Source organism: Ascidiella aspersa, chromosome 7, assembly GCF_963924565.1.
Source record: "Ascidiella aspersa chromosome 7, kaAscAspe10.2, whole genome shotgun sequence".
NCBI classification, from domain to species: Eukaryota; Metazoa; Chordata; class Ascidiacea; order Phlebobranchia; family Ascidiidae; genus Ascidiella; species Ascidiella aspersa.
Window position 1 is genome coordinate 4,251,879 of NC_139453.1, and position 22,453 is coordinate 4,274,331.

At 35.2% G+C, this 22,453-nt stretch overlaps 1 protein-coding gene across 1 annotated transcript; it reads left to right on the plus strand.

The window, feature by feature from the left end:
• Positions 1–11,169: 11,169 nt before the first annotated feature.
• On the plus strand, positions 11,170–20,711 carry LOC146137322 (adenosine kinase-like). Its single transcript, XM_083393186.1, has 10 exons — positions 11,170–11,429; positions 13,389–13,463; positions 13,887–14,019; positions 15,284–15,453; positions 15,882–15,987; positions 16,745–16,835; positions 17,762–17,841; positions 18,645–18,795; positions 19,148–19,237; positions 19,729–20,711. Exons 1-10 carry the CDS (start codon positions 11,239–11,241, stop codon positions 19,854–19,856), a joined length of 1,215 nt encoding a protein of 404 aa, XP_083249312.1. The 5' UTR covers positions 11,170–11,238; the 3' UTR covers positions 19,857–20,711.
• The last annotated feature ends 1,742 nt before the right edge of the window (positions 20,712–22,453 follow it).

Consider the following 22,453-nt stretch of genomic DNA (forward strand, 5'->3'; position numbering starts at 1 on the left):
AAATGTGCGATTTCGTCGAGTCCCGAGTCCGGCGCTGACTCTACAGCCTGTATTTCACCAATTTACGTAACTAAAATAACGTTGATATTAAGTAATCCACTTATAGGGGTGTCGTGTAACTCATTCACTCACAACACATGGTTGGAAAATATTCTACCATATGCTATCGACCTTTACAATTTCCCGTTGGCGGCCATATCAGTTTTAAAATTTGGCACTGCGCACGTCGGACTCTGGTAGGTTTACGTGGTCTTACTCGAGTCCGACTCCGCAGCCCTGGATAGAGCACGACGTCGCTCATGCCTTCTTAAGCGAGATAACTTCTTTCACGAAGGCCGCATCCTACTTTAGTTATGGAAAGTATTTGCTCGACCCATTTTATATACAATACGGAACTTTACTTTCGCTTACAATTTAGATTACACATTTATTTACACTCACAAGGAAATGGTACACCATAATATGCGGTATAATACCAGTCCGCCTTCGGTCGTTATGCTATCGACGTCTGGGCGATCTAGTTTAACCGGCCGCGGTGGACCACCCCTGTTTTGGCACCGGATTATTTGCCCCTGTTTGGGGTTCGGGGTGGTTGATGGTCGGGTTTAAAATTGGGTTAGTTTTGAAATTATTAGGGAACTTATTGATTTAAGGTTAGGTAAAAGGTTGTATAGGCCCTAATCTTGCAATCTAGATATTGTTTTAAATTGGACGTTATTCTACTATATTAGGTATTTATTAGTCCTGTTTTAGTCTAATTTCGAACTGTGTTTTGTCCCGACGTTGATGATGTTCTAATTTCGGTCTTATTACTGAACTCTCTTATGTTTTTCTACCGTATTACCTTCCACATTGCAACTTCTACTTTTTTTTATCACTATATAACTGGAAAAGTGCATATTTCGTTAAACCTCTTCTTGAAAACTTATGTTCTCTTTAGAATAATTCCGTTCCAATAAAACCAATTTAATCCTTTTTCCGCCTTGCGTCTAAATTAGCCCTTTTCCGTTATAAATATTACCTATGTTCCGTTTTAATTACTTAGAAGTTATATGCTGCGAAAAAACACACACAATAACTTGGCAATAACATGCTTGTTTATTGAACAAAACTATTTCCTCGTGGCAGAGCGACAACTGGTACTTTAGAATGTAAATCAAAAGCAATACACTCGCCCAGCACTCGCTGGATTTCAATCTTTCGTTGATTTTGTTAACTTAAAGTTTTCCAACCTATAGTGTCGTAATTGATAGGTTCTACTTCTTCTGTTTCTTGGCCGCTGTTCACGTACGAATGCGGGATCTCTTTGCTGCCATTACACGGCAGGTAAGCGTAATCTGGGTTGTCGCTAGAGGTCGGTAAGATGTATTGGTCTGTCTCCAGGGGATGTGGTTCGTGATAGGTGATTATGATTTCCTTGCTACCCGAACTGAAAAGAGAAATATTTCAGTCATTTTTAAACCACAAAACCATATTTATAAAATTATACATGTATATATTTTGCCACGCTGTAGCGGCCCAAAGTACCACAAAAAGATAAAAAAAAAATATGCTCTAAAGGGCCGGTAAGTTCATTTTTAAATTGCGTATATTTAGGTGAATGTTTAAAAACATTTGACTACCATAAATCGGCCTTCGGTAAAACCAACGTTCCTATTAGTCCTGATCAAAATATTCCAACAAATTTCTAACGCAAATGTTTGCAAGACCGCAACAATGATGTGGGAATATAAATAATTCCGTTAAAAAAAAACTCGATTGTTTTAACTAATTGGTAAGAGTTAAAGTCAACCTAAAACTCACAAAGCGGTGTTCGGTTGCACGTATCCAGGTTCACCTTCATCTACAGAGCGCCGACGCCTCATGTCGGCGTAAGAACCGCCAGGAACTTTACTGGAATCAAAACCAGCCTGCTGCTGTGAGGCTAAAGCAGACTGGTGCTGCTGAGAGGCTAAATTGGCCATCAGACCACGTGGCAGTGATCCCGTTTGTAGAGGCTGCTGAGAGGTTAAAGCAGACTGGTGCTGCTGAGAGGCTAAATTGGCCATCAGACCACGTGGCAGTGATCCCGTTTGTAGAGGCTGCTGAGAGGTTAAGCCAGTGTTCTTCTGTTGTGAGGCTAAACTAGCTAGCAAATTACGCGGGAGTGAACCGGTCTGTAAAACTTGCTGCTGTTGAGAAGACACATCATGAAACATACCGCGAGGCAGTGAGCCTGTTTGCTGGCCAGACCCAATGGAGTACTGATCTTGTGGTAGAGGTTCACCCTGTTTGGGTGGGGGGGTTGTCAGGTAGGTGTAGTGGTGCTCGGGGTCTTCGTTATCCACACAACGAGTCGTATCTTTAAAGTCCTCGTATTCCACAAGAGGAAGGCTTCTTGATCCTGAGCGGGAGGGAAGAAACGTGGCTCCCCTGGAAAAATCTAAATTTACTTAAAGCCTGTGGTTTTAACTTACATATTCCTACAACAAAACAGTTCTTATATTTAACTTAATAACGTAAGGATCTCCATAGATTAAATTAAAACTTTGTTGATAAACGTTTGCCCAAAGTGTATTTTTAGCAATCTCTTAACATTTTCTTGGCATTGCAAGGTAAACAACTGTTGAAAACAAGTTAAGTTAATTTAGTGAACTCACCTTAATGTGTTTCTTTCACCCGTTGTTGATCCTACGACAGCATGCAAAAGTTATTTACGATTAATGTCGAAAATAGGATTAACAACATTTTATTGTAAATTTTACTAACGGTTGAATTTCATCCACACAATGTTTAATATCTAAACAGTTAAGCTGCATCTTAAAATCAAGAAATCAGTCCAATTTTTTAATAAAATGTTAAATTTACCTTTGTAGAAGTTTGAACCTCACATAGGCCTAACACTAAGAAGGCTTCGGATCTAATACCAAGTCTATTTTGACATCAGAGTCCTGATGTTAATCGAATGTAAAAAATGTTAGCGCCTATTAGCATTTAACCCTATAGCCTACTCACGCAAATCTCTTTCTTTCCTCAGCCTGAGTACGTAGCAAGTTAGGCAGCCAGCAATCAGGAACAAGAGTAGGGAACCCGCCAACGAAGTTCCTATTATGATCTCGTAACTTTTCAAGGTGAAGCCTTGCTGGACCAGGGCAAAGCCGATTTTGAAACTTGGAAAGTACCGGCTCTGCACGGCTACAGTATAGTTGCCGAAATTTTGCTTCGATACCTTAAAGGTTCGGTTAACAAAACATATCTCAAAAGTTTAGTTTACATTTTTACGTAGCTTGCAAAAACTAAATATATAAAGCACATAGAAAGGTAAAAGACAATTGGGTCAACCAATCAGTTGTCTTCTAAAACAGTTGTGCTTTCCTGACTTTACAAATGAACTATATAAATTGGGAAACAAAACAAAAACCGTCCACGTTTCGGAAAACGAAACGAAATGCTAACTTAAAATTTTTCATAATATTTTTATTTTGTTTATTGCTAATACCCTATCTTTATTTCAAAAACAACTTGATTATGGTTTGCCTATATAACTTTTACCACACAGACATCTGTTTATTTCAATAAACTACTCACTTTTCTGAATTGCACAACCACCACACGATGTCCATTTGCTGTATTTGTATCAAGAAAAAATGTCTTCACTTCGGTTCCTGAAGTGCAAATTACTATAGTGTGTAAACAATTAGTCACTTTGAAAAATAACTTAAGTCCAAGTCAACTCTTTCAAAAAATAACAAGTCGCAGATTAAATTGTCAGTTGTTGAAGTCAATTCCCAGTCAGTCATTAGAGAATGTAAAATCAAAGTCAAGGCATTAACATAAAAATAAAACGTTAAAGATTTAAAATATCTATATAAGCAATTGTCTTCATTAAAATATACAAGAACGGAACGCAGGCAAATTGTTTTTACCTAAAAAACTTAAGCGAAATACTTTTCTTTTTTGAAAATATTTAATGAAAACACTTAACTTCAATCCAAACTATTTGACACCATCAATTAAGTCAAGTCCAAAAGACTGAAGAAGTCAAGTCAAATAATTTTTTCAAAGTGACTTAATTAGGTCAAGTCATTTGATATCAGCAAGGTCGTTACAAGTACCAGGGCTGCGGATTAGGAGTCGGACTCGGGCCTCGACAGAGTCGGTTTGTTCTGCGGACTCGGGACTCGAGTAAGACCGCGTAAAACTACCCGAGTCCGACATGCGCATGCGCAGTATCAAATTTTAAAACTGTTAAGGCGGCAAAATGTAAGTTGTAAAAGTGTAATAGCAAATTTGAAATATTTTTAAACCCTGTAATGCGGGTGGATCAATTATGACACCAATATGAGTGGATTGCAGAAAATCGACCTTAATTTAGTTGCGTAAATGGGTAAAATACAGGCTGTAGAGTCAGAGCTGGACTCGGGACTCGACAAAATCTTACATTTGGCCGGAGTCCGACTCGGGTTGTTTTTAACCGACTCCGCAGCCCTGGTTACAACACTACAAAGATCCTAAACACTGGCTCACTCTAAACATAAATAATATTTTGAAACCACCCCTTAACACCTTTTTCCAAGCATGTCACAAAAATAAATCAAATACTTTTTCCAGTCTTTTATCTCCGTGAATCTAAATTTGTGGTCAGTCAGTATAAAACGGTTTATTTGGCGATTTAAAACTTTTTTCTTTTTTTTTTAAATGTGTTCCATTTATTACCGTTATACCCTTTATATAATTGGTCAAAAGAGTTAACAGGAATCCTTTCAAGTCATTCTCAGTGGTAGCGGCACTAAAAAGGTTAAGAACCAATATTTTATGTACAACTTGTATAACCGTCGGAGTTTGTTATTTACCAAACAACTAAATTCCTCAAAAGGTGCAAATCAAGCGGTGTCGCGCATTGCTAACCTTGATTTGGTGACATGGTCATAATTGTGACGTCATCTCTGGTCAGGTTTGGTGACGTCACGTTCAGTGGGATAACAACGGTCTTCATGGCGTCAATTTGCCCGCTGAAAGTGTAGAATGCTGACGTGGCCTTTGGTGCTGGCGATGTAACCGTGACAGCGACTGTTGTTTCTAAAAATGACAAACTCAATCAGATATGTCCGATACTTTGCAGCATATCGTCGTCCGATACCCGATATTTTTGGCATATGTACGCCGAGCCGATGCCTAATGACGTCATTGTTCCACTAATATAAGCAAATCTATTTAAACTGAAATGTTAAACGTAATGTTTTTCGGATAGTTGAGCTTAAATGCTTTAGTGCTTGGAAACTTGGGTAACCTACGGAGCATAATGGTTGGAGGTTTTAGTAAGACGTAGTAAGAATATTAAAGCCCATACAGAAGTATAAGTAGAATTTTGAACGTTTCGAATAACTCTTTATTCATTGTCAACATTGGTAACCTTCATTGATCAAAATTTAGGCATAAAAAGTAGCTTTGCACACACCATTTTATTTAGTTTTTGTGTGAGTTTTGGAATTCAAACGTACACTTTGGGCCCAAAATTTGCAGGGGTATCCGTATCGGAATAAAATACGTTTTGGAGAGCCGAGTAACGACGAACTAACATATTTTTGCCAACCTGTAACTGTGCTTTGTGTGGCAGGAGCTGTGTCCACTTTTTGTCCGACCTCGAAAATCACCGAAACACTGCTCAGCAGAACCATTCGGTCTGTTTTCGGGTCCCCTATGTTGTCTGCATCACAAACGCCATAAAGTTACGTCAATTAAGAAACGCGACGATAATGTCTTATTCTGAAAGTTATTTTAACTAGTGATGACCGATATAGTTAAATTTTATTCTGATGCTATTCCGCATGTTATACACAAAATGTATCTCGATCGGACCCGTTACACAACGGCGTCATTACTCAGTGTTGTAATGACTCGGGTGGGGTAATGGTAGGGGTGAAAATTCTTAGGGGAGTTAGTGATGTATTTAGGGTGGGGTTCGGGTAGTGTTGTAATGACTTAAGTCATTGACTTGAATTAAGTGCACTTAAGTCACTGTTTTCAAATGACTTGACTTGACTTAAGTCATTTGGGAAAAATGACTTGACTTGACTTAAGTCTTTTGGCCAGAATGACTTGACTTGACTTAAGCCATGTTATTAAATATCTCGGGATTAAATTAAGTGTTTTTTATTAAAATGTATCCCAAGTTTTGCACATTAAACATTGATATTGTTGTATATTGCCTTTGTGTTATTTTTTAGTTAAATTTTCACCCCTTATCGAATGAGTTTACCAATTTTAATGGTTTAACAATTTACTCTTATGTCAATGACATGACTTGAAATTGACTTGCTCTCATAATGACTTGACTGGGACTTGACTTGGGCAACCGATGACTTGGACTGGGATTTGACTTGTTATTCTTTGCAAAATACTTGAATTGGCTTAAGTTATTTCTCAAATGACTTGACTGGGACTCAAGTTATTTCAAAATGACTTGTTTACAACACTGTCATTACTTCGCTCAAACAGGTAAAATTAAATCATAACGTTCAGGTATTAAAAAATAGAGCTCCACCAGGCAACATATCGCTAGATAGAAATCGCTCTTCTGCTGTAAACAGAGTTATAAAGTGACGTTTCGGCAGCAGACACCAGCTGACTTCACCAGGGTTAATAATTAAAACGAGAAAGCGTTACCCAGCTTATTTACTAAGTGAATAAAATGAAAATTACTTCGTTTTTGCCGGAAGAGCGATTGCTATCTGTTCAAATGTGTTTTTAGGCCAAGCTTTTCGTTAGCGGTAGGAAGTTTAGTTACCTACAGTTGTTGCTCTTCTATGTTTCGTTAATTTTACCGTGGTAGAAATTGCTGCGATTCGTCGCAAAGCTTGGCTGAATTTTTATAAATATCGGAACAACACCGGCAACCGGCACCGATAGTTCCATATGGCAGAAGGTATCAGGTCCGATCCGATATTGTCGGGCATCCCTAGTTACAACAAACCTTATATAACCTACTATACCAACCTCCCATACAATGTCCAAGATAGCAGACATTGTCCAGCGTAAGCAAGAAAGCGATTGCAATTGAAAAGCAAACCCTGTAAGAAATACTTGCGATTTTCATTTCACCGCGATATGTTTTACACTCGTGCTGTTTAGAACCTATTTATCTTCTGTTTAGCGTTTACAGTGGCACTCAAAGTTTTTTTCAAACCGTTGTTCGCTAAAAAATCAAAAACAAGCTTTTACACAACCATTCAAATTATAATTTAATCCAAGTATCCAAATAATAGACAAGGTAATAGACCTAGCTGAACGTTATAAACTTGGGTTATCTAAAGATTAGTGTGCAATGCATTTAGGTCTTGCGTTCTTGGAAAAATATGTTTGTAATCCAAATATAGGTTATTTTTTAATATTACAAAAACGTTCTGCGGCACACTACACACAGTTTGAGACTCACTGGTAGCTTTTCTGTTTCATACAACCACTGTGTGCGACTGTGGTTACAATAAGGCGTCAGTCAAAAGTTTTGCATTGTAAACTATGAGTCTTAAAGGCAAAGCGTATACGTGCTTCCTCTTGTCTATTAAACATTTGCATTGAAATGCGCAATGTTGAGTTAAATTTATACAGTGATTGAATTTTAAGTAATAAATAAATCGCAGGTAAAGGCAAAAGTATCCCTTTCTAAAATGTCCCGTTTCAAAATTTATCCGTCACTAATCGCTTTTCAGTAATACAATCGTGCTGAAAATCAATAAAGATTTTTTCTAAATGATTACCAGCCAATTATGCCCGAGATTTGGCTTGTAAATTAGCATTTGTTCGCCAAAGACCAAAATGACGTGTTCAACACGTAAATTAAATTATGTAGGCCTAGGTCAATAACTGGTTTTATCAACATAAAAGTTCGTTACCCAAATGCAAATTATTTTACACATTACAGATTAAAGTGATACAATGGAAACGAACGTGCATTAATGTTATAAATATTTAGCCTTCGAACTTCGGGTTCTTCGGTGCTTAACTGGGTTCTTATGCCAAATCAATTTTGTGTGCAATATTACTGAGACATCGCTGTGACTTCAAGGATCTAGTATACCACAGTGTTGCCTGTATTTCAACCGAGTAGGTCAAAATTGTGCAAAGATAGTGAAAAACTGTCTTGCAAATGTCAACAGTTTTCAACAAAATTCATATGATGTGATCGACGGTCTTTGAAAATGTCTTTATACGTCTATCGTACTACGATTTAAAAAAATTGTAATAATTTACTGTTTTTTATAATATTAGTTTGGTTAACCCAGAGTTTAAAATAGCGTAATATATAGAACTGCTATCAACAATGAATTCGCAACTGTTGTAATGTATTTACTAATATCTATTTAGGGACTACAAAATTGGGTTATTTCCCTTTACGACCTATATAAACGAAAGGTTTCAATTTTTCGGTCTCAGTCGTAGGATTAGTCTTGTACTGCTGTTTGCCCACTCCACGTGCAAAATATCGTCAAAATGCCAGAGATAAGGTAAGTCCTTAGTTCCATCAATTTTACTCAATTTAAAAGGTTTTTCTCAACAAGTATAACATTAAAAATTTACAAATTGCTTTGTATTTGGTTGTTTTTTATTTCCTTGTAGAATTATACCATGAACGTACGTTTTAAATTACAAAAAATGGCAGCTAAAGTCATTTTTTAGCCATTACAGTAGAATTTCGGTATGTTTGGTTTGTTTTTTTCGTTCCACAGTTATTGCTCGTTCAAAAATGTCATACAATGCACTGTAGTCTGCAAATGTGCATCCTATTTTTTCTAATCTGCAATCTGCATCTAGCATTCTATGGCAGGTGCACAACCAATATTTTTTTTTAAAAAATTTGTGTGCGCACTTGAATTAATATATTGCTCACCTAAATTTGGAAGAAATACCAATTTTTGGTAAGATGCTAAACTCAGGTGTGTAAAAACATTATTGTACACCTGCATACCCTTGATCTTGTTGTGAATTGAAATGAAATGAAGACTGGGTCTACATTCTGTGACAGGTGCACTAAATTTATTTTTAATGCCATATGGTACATTTCGATCCATATATCGAACACTTCATATGCATATGTGTGTTAACAACTGTGATCTCACCCTTCTGAAGCTGCTTTTTGACTAACAGATACGATTATGGCTTACGTTACATTGCTACACCAAAAGCGTCCCCCGTCCAGTCCCGGTATGACTGTGGTTGTGAGTTCGAACAACTGTAGGCTGGTTGTCGTTTTTGGCCTGCCTTGCTTGTATCATTAATCGACAGTTATGGATTTGGTGTACTACAGGTTGAAATGATAGGATTCTGAGACCTAGTTGTACATAAACCTGGGGTCCCGACTGCATTCCAGTTTGTGCCCGCCAGAGATTTTCGACCATCTTTTTTGGGGTGAAATCCTACACCAAAATTTTTCTGTGTTATATTTAAACCAGAAATGTTTTTTTTCACATTTAATGCAAAATGACTTCATTGGTGTGTTTTTGGGTAAAAAATTCACACCAAAGATTTTTAGCGTTAAGGTACTGAAATGGAATTGGGCCTTTGGAACTTGTGATTCGATACAGGTCGCGTCGTGCCAAACCTAATGTCTGCCTAAATTTACTCATTTGTCACTTAAGATCTCAACAAAAAGGGCCAAAAAACTCAGGATAAGAATACAAAGATGTATTTCCTAAGTTGTGTGTCAGTTTATTTCCACACACAAACGCCAATTTCTATTTGATTTATAAAGTGGCTCTAATTCCAACAGCTTCAAAGCATTTCCTTTTGATTGTATATTAGCCACTATTATCTTTAAAAGGTGAATAAGGTTGTTGTGCATTTTTAAACACTGTTATGATTCGGAAATTATTTTAATAAATCTTCATCTAGGTATAAGTTAAATCCATTACTATGTTTTATGTGGAAAGTAGTATTAAGTTTGTATCAAAGTTCTTTTTTTGCTATTTGTGTTTTAACTATACCAGGACTAAATATGTTATTGTTTTTTCACTTTAAGCATTTTGATCTATCAAGCAGTATTCATATTATGTAACATAAAAATTAATACTAGGGACGTTATTGATTCAAGAAAAACATAACAATTTTTTTACAAATAATTAAAATTCTGCATTACTAATATATTGATTTCTGTTGTTTAGTAAAAACTTTGGCCAAGTAGACACAGTTTCATAAACTTTTATTGTTTAAACTTCTAATTGAAAATCATGAAACCAAATACATAAAATTACATATCCAGAAAATATTATTATTCATAGAGGAAAACTTCCGGTCAATGTTTATAGGACACTTTTTCATTAACTTTGAGTGTTACTTATTGAACCAGTATTATTAAATGCTTGTAATGAACACAAACAATTTTTTTGGATTAGGCAAAATATTTTTGTTTATCTATACACATGTAAAACACTTGCAATTATTGAAAGAAGTTGCCCTAGATCAGTGGTTCATAACCCTTTTTCTTGCTGCACCCCTTCCATAATTGCTTAAATAACATTACTTTTGTAATTTTATATTGATACAAGAAACTGATAACACAATGTGAGTTATTTTTACATTTAACTGAGCAAAGCATTTTTTTACAGTAATGCATTTTCTGTGTTGTTTCACAACCCCTGACCCCTTTGGAACAGTTTTGCACCCCTGGTTAAAAAACCCTGCAATAGATTATGGGATTATCTGCACTAATCTTCTCCTAATTGACTCCTTCAAACCACAAACATCTTTGGAAAGTTGACAAGCAACATCTAACGATGTGTATAGACTTAAAGTGCCTGGGGGCATTTTCTTGTGCAGCGTGTAACACTTAACAGATCTGAGACTGTCTTTGTGAGCTATATTCAGGAACAACAAGTTGCAGTTTGTAGCAAAGCAAATTTATGGCAGTGTAGTTATTTAAAATGTACTTATCTATATTTATTGAGTGGTTGTTGAGGGAATATGAACATATTCCACCAGGGGATGTGAATTCAACCACAGTTAGTGTAATTTAGGTATAAAATTCACAGTCTTAAATACTGAATTTTCAAATTATTTTAAAACATAATGCTTTTTGTCTATATAAAGTAAGCCAATGTCACTCAGTTTGTAAAAAATGTTTCAAACAAAATCATTAGTAAATGAAAGTAAAGAAAGTTACTAACAAACCAGATTTTCATAAATCTGTAGTGTGATTGTTTCAAGCAAAAAATTATGATGTAAAAAAACCAACATTGAGATAAATCTGCACCAAAAAAATCAGTCATGGGCGCGGTAATTAGTTCGTCAGACGAAGAACAATTGGAAGAAGTAGACGACAACTTTTCTTCGTCGAGCAGCGAATCCAGCAGTTCAAGTAGTGACGGGGACAACTTTTTGTTTGGTAGTAGCGATGACATCACTAGCGAAGAGGATGATGAAGATGATGTTTCGAAAGCGCCGGTTGAAATTGTATTGTAAGTTTTTTGTGGTGCAAGCAGAATGAGCTGCTTTAGCTTTTTGGCTATAGATAAGTAAAGCGCTGGCCCTTAAAACGAGGGCCGATGGCTGTCATAGAGCCGATTCCAAGAAGCCGCTAAGGTGCCTGTCCTTCACTGATATTGAGTATATTCACAAATTTCAGTACACATGATAGCGAAACACAGTGATTTCAGCCGCTAATACAAAGTAGACAACCACCTGTCGAAATTCTATTGTAAGTTTTTTCAGCATCAAAAATCCCCTGCTTTAGCGTTGGGGTTGCTATGGGTAAGTAGGCGTTAGCCGGTAGGGCGACGACCAATGGCTGCCCTAGTCTCTTCCACGTTCCTTGTCACAACTGGCTCCAAGGAGCAGGCTGCTAAAATACCTGTCCTTAAACTTCTTGAACTCTAGACAGAGTTCACTCGGCTGATATTGCTCATTGAGTATGTTTATAAATTTAAAAACACCAGATAGCAAGACTCAAATATAAAGCTATGAAACCGCTGTTTGAAATTCTATTGTAATTTTTTTCTGTTGCAAGAAAAATCCCCTGCTTTAGCGATTTGGGGTGCTATGGCTAAGTAAAGCTGGCCCTTGGACGAGAGCTGATGACTGCCTAGTCTTTTACACATTCCTTGTTATGCCTGACTCTAAGGAACAGACCAAGAAAAATACCTTTCCTGAACTTCTTGAACTCCAGGCAGAGTCACTATAGTCAGTTGATATTGCTCGTTGAGTAAATACATAACATAACAAAACACAGTGATTCAAACTGCGATTATAAAGCTGTAACAAGTAGAACAGCATGGAGCAGAATCCACTGTGAAGCGCTGATACCACTTGCTCTCTGGGTGTTGGTCACGCGTCAGTTGACACTGGTCATGTGTATTGTGCGTCAAATTGTGGCAACTCAGTAACGGTACACCTGCTTATTTTGGACCGAAAAGCCATTTATGCCAGTTAACAGAGTTTCTAATTTTGTTTTTTTAAACTTTGCAGAAAAGCTGCAGCTGGCTGAAATCATGTCCATTTTTTTAAAACCATTCAGTTTAAAATTCCTTCTATACAAGTTTCACAGTTGTACACATACATGGATAAATCGTTAATATATAAAAAAAAACTAGAGGTTTAAGGGGAAATTTCCTAGAACCAAATAGCCAATTTTTCCAGCGACAAAGAAGCTTTATTTAGGCTTGGGTTGGTTGTTGCTACAAGAGAACTTGCTTGAATAGCCAGAGGTCTGCGCTGGGAGATCACGTTTCTTGTGATAATGACCTTAGCGTTCGTTGTCCAGCCACTGACCACTGAGTGGCCACCTCATGTTGGCAATTCATTCACTTAACTTTGGTCTGAAAGATATTTCTCAAATCAATACGTATACGTAGAGCATTTAGTAGGAGTGCTGCGTTCTTTTATGGAAGCGAGCACGCCAGCAGTATTTTTTTTTAATTTTATCTTTACCTTTAGAACAGATATCAAAAGATTATTTGCTATGCAAATCTGGCTTGTAATGTTTTGTGAATTGCAATGCCGCTGAGAAGCTCAACACAGTGAATTGATAGTATCGAAACATTTAAAGAAACAACACTTGCTGGTCTCTGATGCCTAAAATGTTTTTAAATGAAAAAAATTTTAATTTTGATTATATCCAGTCTCAAATATTGGTAAAGGAGTCGTGGCTTAGTAAAGTTTGATTACCAGCATAAATAAATCCCGATTTTCTAAAAATAATTCAACTAAGCTGGCAACTGTTTTCATCCTAAATCTGTTAGCTGGATTTTAAAATAATAAACCAAAAATTGATTTTATTTTCTGCTACAACACAAATAGTCTAGTTTGCGCATATGAAACAGTCTCTTGCACAATACTTTTATCTACCTATTAAGGTATTTTGCATAAAGTTGTATATTGTCTTATAGTTTGAAATAGCAAATTTTTTTGTTTATTTGCAGTGAAGGAATTCTTTTTGGGATGGGAAACCCCCTCCTTGATATTTCTGCCACTGTCGGAAAGGGATATTTGGAAAAGTAAGTAGAACAACAATTTTTTGCAAACTGAAAAAAAAAAATTAAACCTCTTTTTACAAACTAAAAATCAACCTTAGTTGTCGGGCATGTTTGTTTTGTTTAAACGCAGTTAGCATAGCTAAGTGTAGTGTAACTTAGGTATAAATTTTACAGCTCTATTCAAATGATGAATTTTCAAATTATTTTAAATCATTTTTTTGTATATAAAGTAAGCAATGTCACTCAGTTCATAAAATATGTCACAAACAAAATTATGGGTAAATAGCGAAAATACAGAAAGTTACTAACAAACCAGATTTTGTAAATGCGTAGCGTGATTATTTCTAGGATAAAGTTAGGTTCTAAAAAACACAATCACACAACTTTGAGATAAATCTGCACAAGAAATTCAGTCATGGGCTCTGAAACTTTTTTAATGTGAAGGTACGGAATGAAGGAGAATGATGCCATCTTGGCTGAGGAAAAGCATAAGCCAATGTATGATGAGATGGTGGATATGTTTCCTGTTGATTACATTGCTGGAGGTGCCACTCAGAATTCCATCAAAGTCGCCCAGGTAAGTTCAAAGTTTATCTTGATTTAACAAGAGAAGATTTATTAACTACCATTACCCTGAGGACATCTTTTATAATCTATCTTGATTTTGCAAAGTGATAGAATGTGAGTTAAAAATCCAGATTTAAGCCAACAGAATTGTCACTGTACATTCTAAAAAGTTGTATACACTTATGGTTTCAAACATGCAGCACACAATACATTTTTAATTTTTTTTAAAGTTAACTAGTTAAAAGTTTGTCCACTGAAAAGCCCGTAAATTTTTAACACACCAATACTAATCACATTTGCATAATTTTAACACTATGTAGGTGCTATTGACAATTAACGGCCTACTAATTAATTATACCTGAAAGTTTATTACAGAACTTGGTCTATTTGTCTGTTGAAAATTGAGAATTTGGTCAAAACTAGTTCAAGGGTGTCAAACATTGTTACCCTTTACACACACTCACAAACATATGCCCTACAAAATATTTCCAATGTTTTTGCGTCCTTTTAACAAAGATGAATATCAGATTTACCCTCAATATATAAAATGGTGCCAATTTATTATGAATCAAAATTACCAAATTAAATCAGTTATATTCAATGCAACGGCTGCCCTTGCTTTTGGCAATGACAAATGAAGTAACATAGAGACAGCGATGTTGCCAATAAACTAAAAGAAGTATCAATAATAGCAAAGCATTACGTTACTTACATTAGATGATGAAGAATCAATTGGCTACTAGGCTAGCTTCAAATTAGCAGTTGATCTAAACTAAGAAAGTAGGTTACCAATATACAGCTGGCACATTTTTTCTGTCCCGTCAACTGGTGTGGACAATTTAATTGATAGCTTATTTACCCCCTAAAATGAGGAAATTTACCCCAGGTTAAGAAAGGCTGATATCGATAAGGATTTAATTTTTTTTTAGTTAAAAATAAAATCCGAAAACGTTTCAGTTTATCTACCTATATTTATTAAACTATTATTTTACATGTAACTTGGCCTGATGGGAAGCAATTTTTTTGGTAAAAAATATGAATTTTGTCTGTTTTTTTCGGAAAAAGTGCATATATATTTTCGAAGTAAAATATCGGCCAAAATATGGTCTAACTTTAATCAACCTACATATCAGCAGAAGTGAAATAATACAGATAGACTTATATATTGTTTTTTATCGGTAAATTGTTATATCAGCCTATCTCTAGTAAGATCTGACAGCTGGTACTCCTGAACTGCAAGAAAAACTATTGTTAACACTAGTTTATTTATCCAGTGGATTCTTAAAAAGCCACAAAGCACAACTTTTGTTGGTTGTATTGGTGAGGATAAGTTTGGGGAAATTCTAAAGGAAAAGGCGGAAGGGGTTGGTGTGCGGACAGCTTATTACAAGCAAAATGAGGAACCAACCGGACTCTGCTCTGTACTACTTTGCGGCCATAACAGGTTGGTTTGGTTGAAGGTTTTTAGGGGAACTATCTAGAAATTTTAAGGTGGCAAATGATTTTTTCTTATAATTTTTTTTTCTAAGTTACTTATTAAATTATCAGCAATACATTTTATATATTGTATTTTCTTTATGAACATGTTTTTAAAAAGAGATATGTTTTTTTTGTTGCTTAAATATATTGTGAAACTAACAGCAATACATTATATATATTGAATTTATAAAACATGCTTTTTATTTTTATGTTAGGCAGCAAATACTATTTGATATTTGATATTTAAGAGGGTGTTCTATGGTACATACTACAAGTAACAGCATACACATTGATGTTTTCTTTTGCCAAATTTTTTCGGATTTTTTTAAACCTTTGTGTTGCGTTGTCACTAGTACTGTTACAAAGGGTTTTCAGGAAAACGTTTTTTTGTAGATCACTTTGTGCCAACCTGGCGGCAGCTAACAAGTACAAGTTTGAACATATCAAACAACCTGAGAACTGGGCACTGGTCGAAAAAGCAAAGTATTATTATATTGCCGTAAGTGGGATTTGACAAAGTTTAAATGTACCTTACCTGAGGTACATATTATGCCCAGATCGGTAATGTAACTTAAAAAAAACTCTTATGTCGCTTAAATCAAGATGATGTCGATTTACTCAGCCTTTTTGGCTTTGCCATTCATTATGAAGCTACCTTACATGATGATTGACAATTTTTTTAATTCTTTTTTTGACAGATCTTAAGCAAAATCAGGTGTGCCTCACACCTTGAATCTATAAATGTACAAATTGATTTGTGTTTTGAAAAGAACATTCTCTATGATTTTCAAAAAGTTTTAAACTATTTTTTTAATTTATTTTTGTCGTGCTTACGGTTTTGTTTTGAAAGTGCCTTAATAAAACAACTTTTTAACATATTAGTTATTATGCTGACCATGGCTTAAAATTGTGTGTTGTTTTCGAATCATATTCCAAGCACCTTTTGTTTGTTTTTGTTGAACAATCTTTGGCTGTCTTTGATTTTTTTAAATGGTTTGGTAATCCTGCAAATACTTTACATATATTGGTTAAAACTTTTTCATTATATTTCACTAGACCACTTTTGTACAGGTTATATTTGAAACATAGCTTTATAATTTATTTTTAACTACATTACAGTTCCATGCATACTACATAGTGTACCTAAATTATTTGAAACACAGTTTAAATCGTACAGTAAATTTTTTATACAAACATATTAATTTGTGCAAAACCGCTTAATATAAACACTAATTAACTCGTATAATTTTTTGAAGGGTTTCTTTTTAACCGTCTCACCAGAAACAATTCAGGCTGTGGCAAAACACTCTTCTGAAAATGGAAAAACTTTTATGATGGGACTTGCCGGTATGTTTCTCGCGTTAATTTGTATAATATACATTACATAAGGTAAAAAAATCAGCGTGTTATAATTTGTCCAGTATAAACAACTAGTAAGTGTTGTCCTATCTGTTTAAATTTTTACGTTTGATCAAGTTGGAAAATCTCATTTAGGTCCACTAGTTTCTATTATAAATCAACTTCACACACAAGCTAGCAAATTAAAAAACAATACAGACTTGAGTGTTTTTCTGCGTATCGCTTAGAAAAGCTACTAAGCGGCTGCAGTAAAAACAAGATTTCGCCCCATGCTGTCACACCTTTACCACGTGGCGTATGAACAGAAATGCTGACGCAGCATATAAAAAAAAACTCTGCGTAAAGAATAATTAACTTCACGCCGGAAAGTTTTATCATAGGACTGCTTAAATGTCGCCTAGTCTGTACAGAGCAAACATAAGACACCGTTGTAAAGGAACGTGTTTGTCCTTGGCAAACGCAACGTTTTATCAATACACAAACGTAGGACTCTTGCGCAGCGTTCGTTAGCTACTTATCTTTCTAAATTGCTTGCTTGGCAGAAGCCTTTATTCCGTGTGATCAAGACATCTGGCACGGCCACTTTTTTATTTTAGTTGGTCGGTTCATTGCGTTTGACGGTTTCGACATTTTTGCAATTTGCCTGCATTGCCGTTTAAATTGCCAACATGTAAAACTAGCAAAAAACAAATAAATTTGACTTAACCAGGCAAGTGAACGTAATTTTAAATTAAAAACAATATGGAAAAATGTTTACAAAAACATTCGAGGTACGGTGTTGAGTATTGCTTATCGCTGAATAGTCTAAGACCAGAAACGTTCCTCATAAAATAAAAAATAAAAAAACACTTTAAACCGAATGGGCACTGTTGTCTGCGGAGTTTTTATATTTTGTTTCTTTGCGTATTTTTCAGCTCCTTTTATCAGCGAGTTCTTCATGGACCCTCTAATGGACGCCATGCCTTACGTGGACATCTTGTGTGGCAATGAGACGGTGGGTTAGCTTATCCCTGTATGTATGACGCGTACCAGAAATTTAAAAGCAGCATTGTTTTTCAAACGTTTACAACGTGCGCAGCGCTGCGGAGTTGGTTTCAAATAGTTGATACTCGGCCGACATATGCCGAGTCCTGCTCGAGCCAAATCAAAGACTTCGTCGCGTCCCGAATCCGGAGCCCTGCCCGTGCGCTATTAAATTCACGATTCAATTTTTCAAGATTTTTTTCAATCCTTGAATGCTGTAATAAAGAACGACCGGGGTTTATTTTTCCAAATTATATACAGACTTTCTAGCAGATCTTGACTAATGCGTTGTTAACGTTTTTAACTTGTGCCATCGTAACGTGTTTTAAGTGTAACCATTAAAACTGTATTGTATCCAAGTAAAATACTTTGACATAGGTGGAATTGTTGGATAAGTTATTACTCATAAACAAGGCGATTTTTTGACCTTAAAATGAAGATTTCAACCTATAAAATTAAAATTTTCAAATTATTTTTGCCAAGTCCCAAAAAAATTCCCCTACTATAAGTAAGAGTCGTCTATTGACTTATTTCCCACAAGAACCCACACAATCGTTTAGTATCATGTCTTGTATTTAAAATTGTACTCACAAAAAATGTGTTACTTATTGCTACTGTACCTACAAAATGTGTTATACACTTGCTACTTTACCTTCAGATTGAGGTACCCACTTGTTACTGTACCTTCGAAATATGGCGCGCACTTGCTACTTAACCTACAATATTGTGGAAATCAAGACCAAAGACCCAACATTGCTTATTTTTTTTTCTCAGGAAGCTGCCGTTTTCGCAAAGAAAAAGGAGTTTGGCACCGAAAAGGTCGAAGAGATTGCCAAGAAACTCGCTGGCCTTCCCAAAGTGAACAGCAACAAGCCAAGAATTGTTGTGATCACCCAGGGAGACCAATGTACTGTGGTCGCAAACGGTTAGTTGCTTAAATAGGGCGTGTTTCTGTTTCCCCAGTCCAATGTTTCTTAAGCGCGATTTTTAGTATACCGGTATTTCAATTGCTGGCATATTTTCACTATATAGGCTTCGTAGTTGCATATTATCTTGAATAGTACTGTGAAATCGATGAGCTAAGCCGAATAAAAAAGTGATACATATATATTTGTTTTATATATTAATTTTTTTCTTTTCTCACGGCGCACCTGGCAACCTTCCATGGCTCATCGGTTAAAAAGCGCTGCTCCAGTCAATTGGGTGCTTTAATTAATAGTTTTTTTTTAATTATTTTTTGATAATATCTTGTGGCTAAACTTTTGTCCCTCTTTAAGGACCCCACGATGTAACAACCTATCCAGTCATTAAGCTGGAACAAAGCAAGATTATCGACACAAACGGAGCTGGAGACGCTTTTGTTGGAGGTTTGGCCGAAAAAAAATTGTTAAATGTAGTCTTATATCCAGTACAATTGTACTTATACTCAGACAATTAGATAATTCTAGTTTTCTAATTAAATGAATTAGAGCAAAATGCGGCTAATTCTAATTCTAATCTAATTTGTGAATTGTCTGTGTGCTCTAATTCTAATTCTAATCTAATTCATATTTTACCATAAATGCTACTTTATCCAACGGCATTTTTTGTCCCTCATTTAAAACAAAGGATTTCAAACTCTTCGGTGGGAACAACTCGTATGTAATTTTTACGATATTTACCATTCACGTTCTTATTAGAACAATTTGCGATTTAAATTAAATTGATTGTGAATATAGTTGACATTTGATTTTTTTAGAAATTGGGTAATTCCAATTCTAATCTAATTAAAAAAAAACTAAAATGCTCTAATTTAAATTGGCTAAAATAAATCTAGTTGTCCAAGTCTGCCCATACTAACCAGTCAAACTGTACTTAGGTTTCTTGTCGCAACTAGTCCAAGGAAAATCTATCGAGGAATCCGTGAATTGCGGGCACTTCGCAGCAAACGTCATCATCCAACGTTCAGGGTGCACCTTTCCAGAAGAATGCAGCTACCAGCAATAAACGATTGCTATGGTCGGCCCTGACATGACAACTTGCTACCATTAGTTAAGATTCAACTCTGGAAATCGAAGCTGTGCGCTATTTTTATAAAACTAGTTTACATCTCCATTTTTTTAATTATTTGCATGCGAATCCGTTTGTATACAGATGCGCTTTCTCTTGTTTTCGAGATTTGCTTTTCTCAAATTTATTTGTTTGCCTGTATTTGTTTCTTTCGGTTCTGTTCTAAGTTGTTTTCCCAACAGAATGCGCGATTGTATCTTTCCACTCAAATCGTTTTTCAAGTTTAACAAAGTGAACGTCCTTTTGCGCAGCAATATTTAACATTCAAAAAGACAAATCGTGACTGGTTTTCCGATGGTCGTTTCAACTTATGCAAAAAAATTATATTTTGTTTAGATTTCATTAACCAGTCGCATCTTTCGTGTTACTCTATTTTTTAGCATCGGTGTCTCGTTTTGTCGGCGAAACTGCATTCATTTTCTAGGCTTGCTGAAACCGAATGTTTTCAAGTTGTTTTCTTGTGCCTTTTCAGAACTCTAAATGTGTTTCAATTGAATTGCTAAAAAATGACATGAAAAGTGAAAGCTCGTCGTAAAAATTTTAATAATAGAAAATAAATGTTTAAGGTTGCAGGGTTGCCACAAAGTGTGCAAACGATTAAAACATTTTTGTTGTTTGCAGCAGTGATTCTCAACCTGGCTTACGGCACTGACTGGGATTTTCGTGTATTTTACTGAAATGTCACTATAAATGGAAAAGGAACAATTAACACAATCAATTAAAACGTGTAGGAAAATGTCGTTTGGTATAATGGTCTCTAATCGTACACAAATAGTTGCTTACCAATTAAGAGCAAAAATCAGATGTCTTAGTCAGTTGAATGTGAATATTGGAAAGCAAGTACACCTTGTTTCTCCTGTTTAATTAAACGAAATGCACAAGTTGATTTGATTTGTTGCACCAAATAAAAGTTTAACGAATCAGCAAGTCAGTTTTACGACATTGACTAACTTGAACCAGCAGGAAGTTGAAGTTTTTCTGTTTTAAAGTGGATTAAAACAAGATTTAAAAATAAAAGGCGGTTTCCGATAAAAATTCTGTTTTTTGTAGAAGTCATCAAAAAACGCCAACTTTTTATTTATACTGGACAAGCTTTTTGCTACCTAATTCTTGATTAAGGAGGTTCTAACCGGTTTTTGTTCAAAATTCCCCCCAAAAATTGGATTTTCTAAAAATTGTTAAAAACCGGAAAACACACCAAGGCTATAGCCTTGACAATTTTTCAAATATTGCAGAAAAACTTTTTTGCTTCTAATCGCCCCAAATTCTTTATTAAACCAGTTTAAAGCGGTTCTAACCGGTTTTTGTAAAAAATTCCTTTAAATTCTCCATAAAAATTAGATTTTCTAAAAATCGAAAAATTACCATAGTAGGCTTGCCCATTTTTCAAATATTACCGAAAAACATTTTTGCTCCAAATTGCCTCAAATTCTTGATTAAACCAGTTTAAGGCGGTTCTAACCGGTTTTTGTTAAAAAAATCCTGTAAATTCCCCATAAAAATTAGATTTTCTAAAAACCGAAAAAACATCAAGGCTATAGCCTTGCCAATTTTTCAAATATTGCAGAAAAACATTTTTGCTTCTAAATACCCCAAATTCTTGATTAAACCAGTTTAAGGCGGTTCTAACCGGGTTTGTAAAAAATTCCTCTAAATTCTCCATAAAAATTAGATTTTCTAAAAATGGAATAAACATCAAGGCTATACCCTTGCCAAGTTTTCCAATTTTACCGAAAAACTTTTTTGCTCCAAATTGCCCCAAATTCTTAATTAAACCAGTTTAAGGCGGTTCTAACCGGTTTTTGTAAAAACTTCCTGTAAATTCTCCATAAAAATTGGATTTTCTAAAAATGGAAAAAACATCAAGGCTATACCTTGCCAAATTTTCCAATTTTACCGAAAAACATTTTTGCTCCAAATTGCCCCAAATTCTTAATTAAACCAGTTTAAGGCGGTTCTAACCGGTTTTTGTAAAAACTTCCTGTAAATTCTCCATAAAAATTGGCTTTTCTAAAAATGGAAAAAACATCAAGGCTATGGCCTTGCCAATTTTTCAAATATTGCAGAAAACCATTTTTGCTTCTAAATACCCCAAATTCTAGATTAAACCAGTTTAAGGCAGTTCTAACCGGTTTTTGTAAAAAATTCCTGTAAATTCCCCATAGAAATTAGATTTTCTAAAAACCGAAAAAACATCAAGGCTATAGCCTTGCCAATTTTTCAAATATTACAGAAAACCATTTTTGCTTCTAAATGCCTCAAACTCTTGATTGAACCAGTTTAAGGCGGTTCTAACCGGTTTTTGTTAAAAATTCCTGTATATTCCCCATAAAAATTAGATTTTCTAAAAATCGAAAAACATCAAGGCTATGGCCTTGCCAATTTTTCAAATATTGCAGAAAACCATTTTTGCTCCAAATTGCCTCAAATTCTTAATTAAACCAGTTTAAGGCAGTTCTAACCGGTTTTTGTAAAAAATTCCTGTATATTCCCCATAGAAATTAGATTTTCTAAAAACCGAAAAAACAGTAAGG

What these genes read in the sequence shown, in the direction of transcription:
- LOC146137322 (XM_083393186.1), top strand. Translation starts at nt 11,239, where the DNA reads ATGGGCGCGGTAATTAGTTCGTCAGACGAAGAACAATTGGAAGAAGTA. An exon ending in GCGCCGGTTGAAATTGTATT is followed by an intron (nt 11,430 to 13,388) that starts GTAAGTTTTTTG and finishes GTTTATTTGCAG; the next exon opens with TGAAGGAATTCTTTTTGGGA. An exon ending in GGAAAGGGATATTTGGAAAA is followed by an intron (nt 13,464 to 13,886) that starts GTAAGTAGAACA and finishes TTTAATGTGAAG; the next exon opens with GTACGGAATGAAGGAGAATG.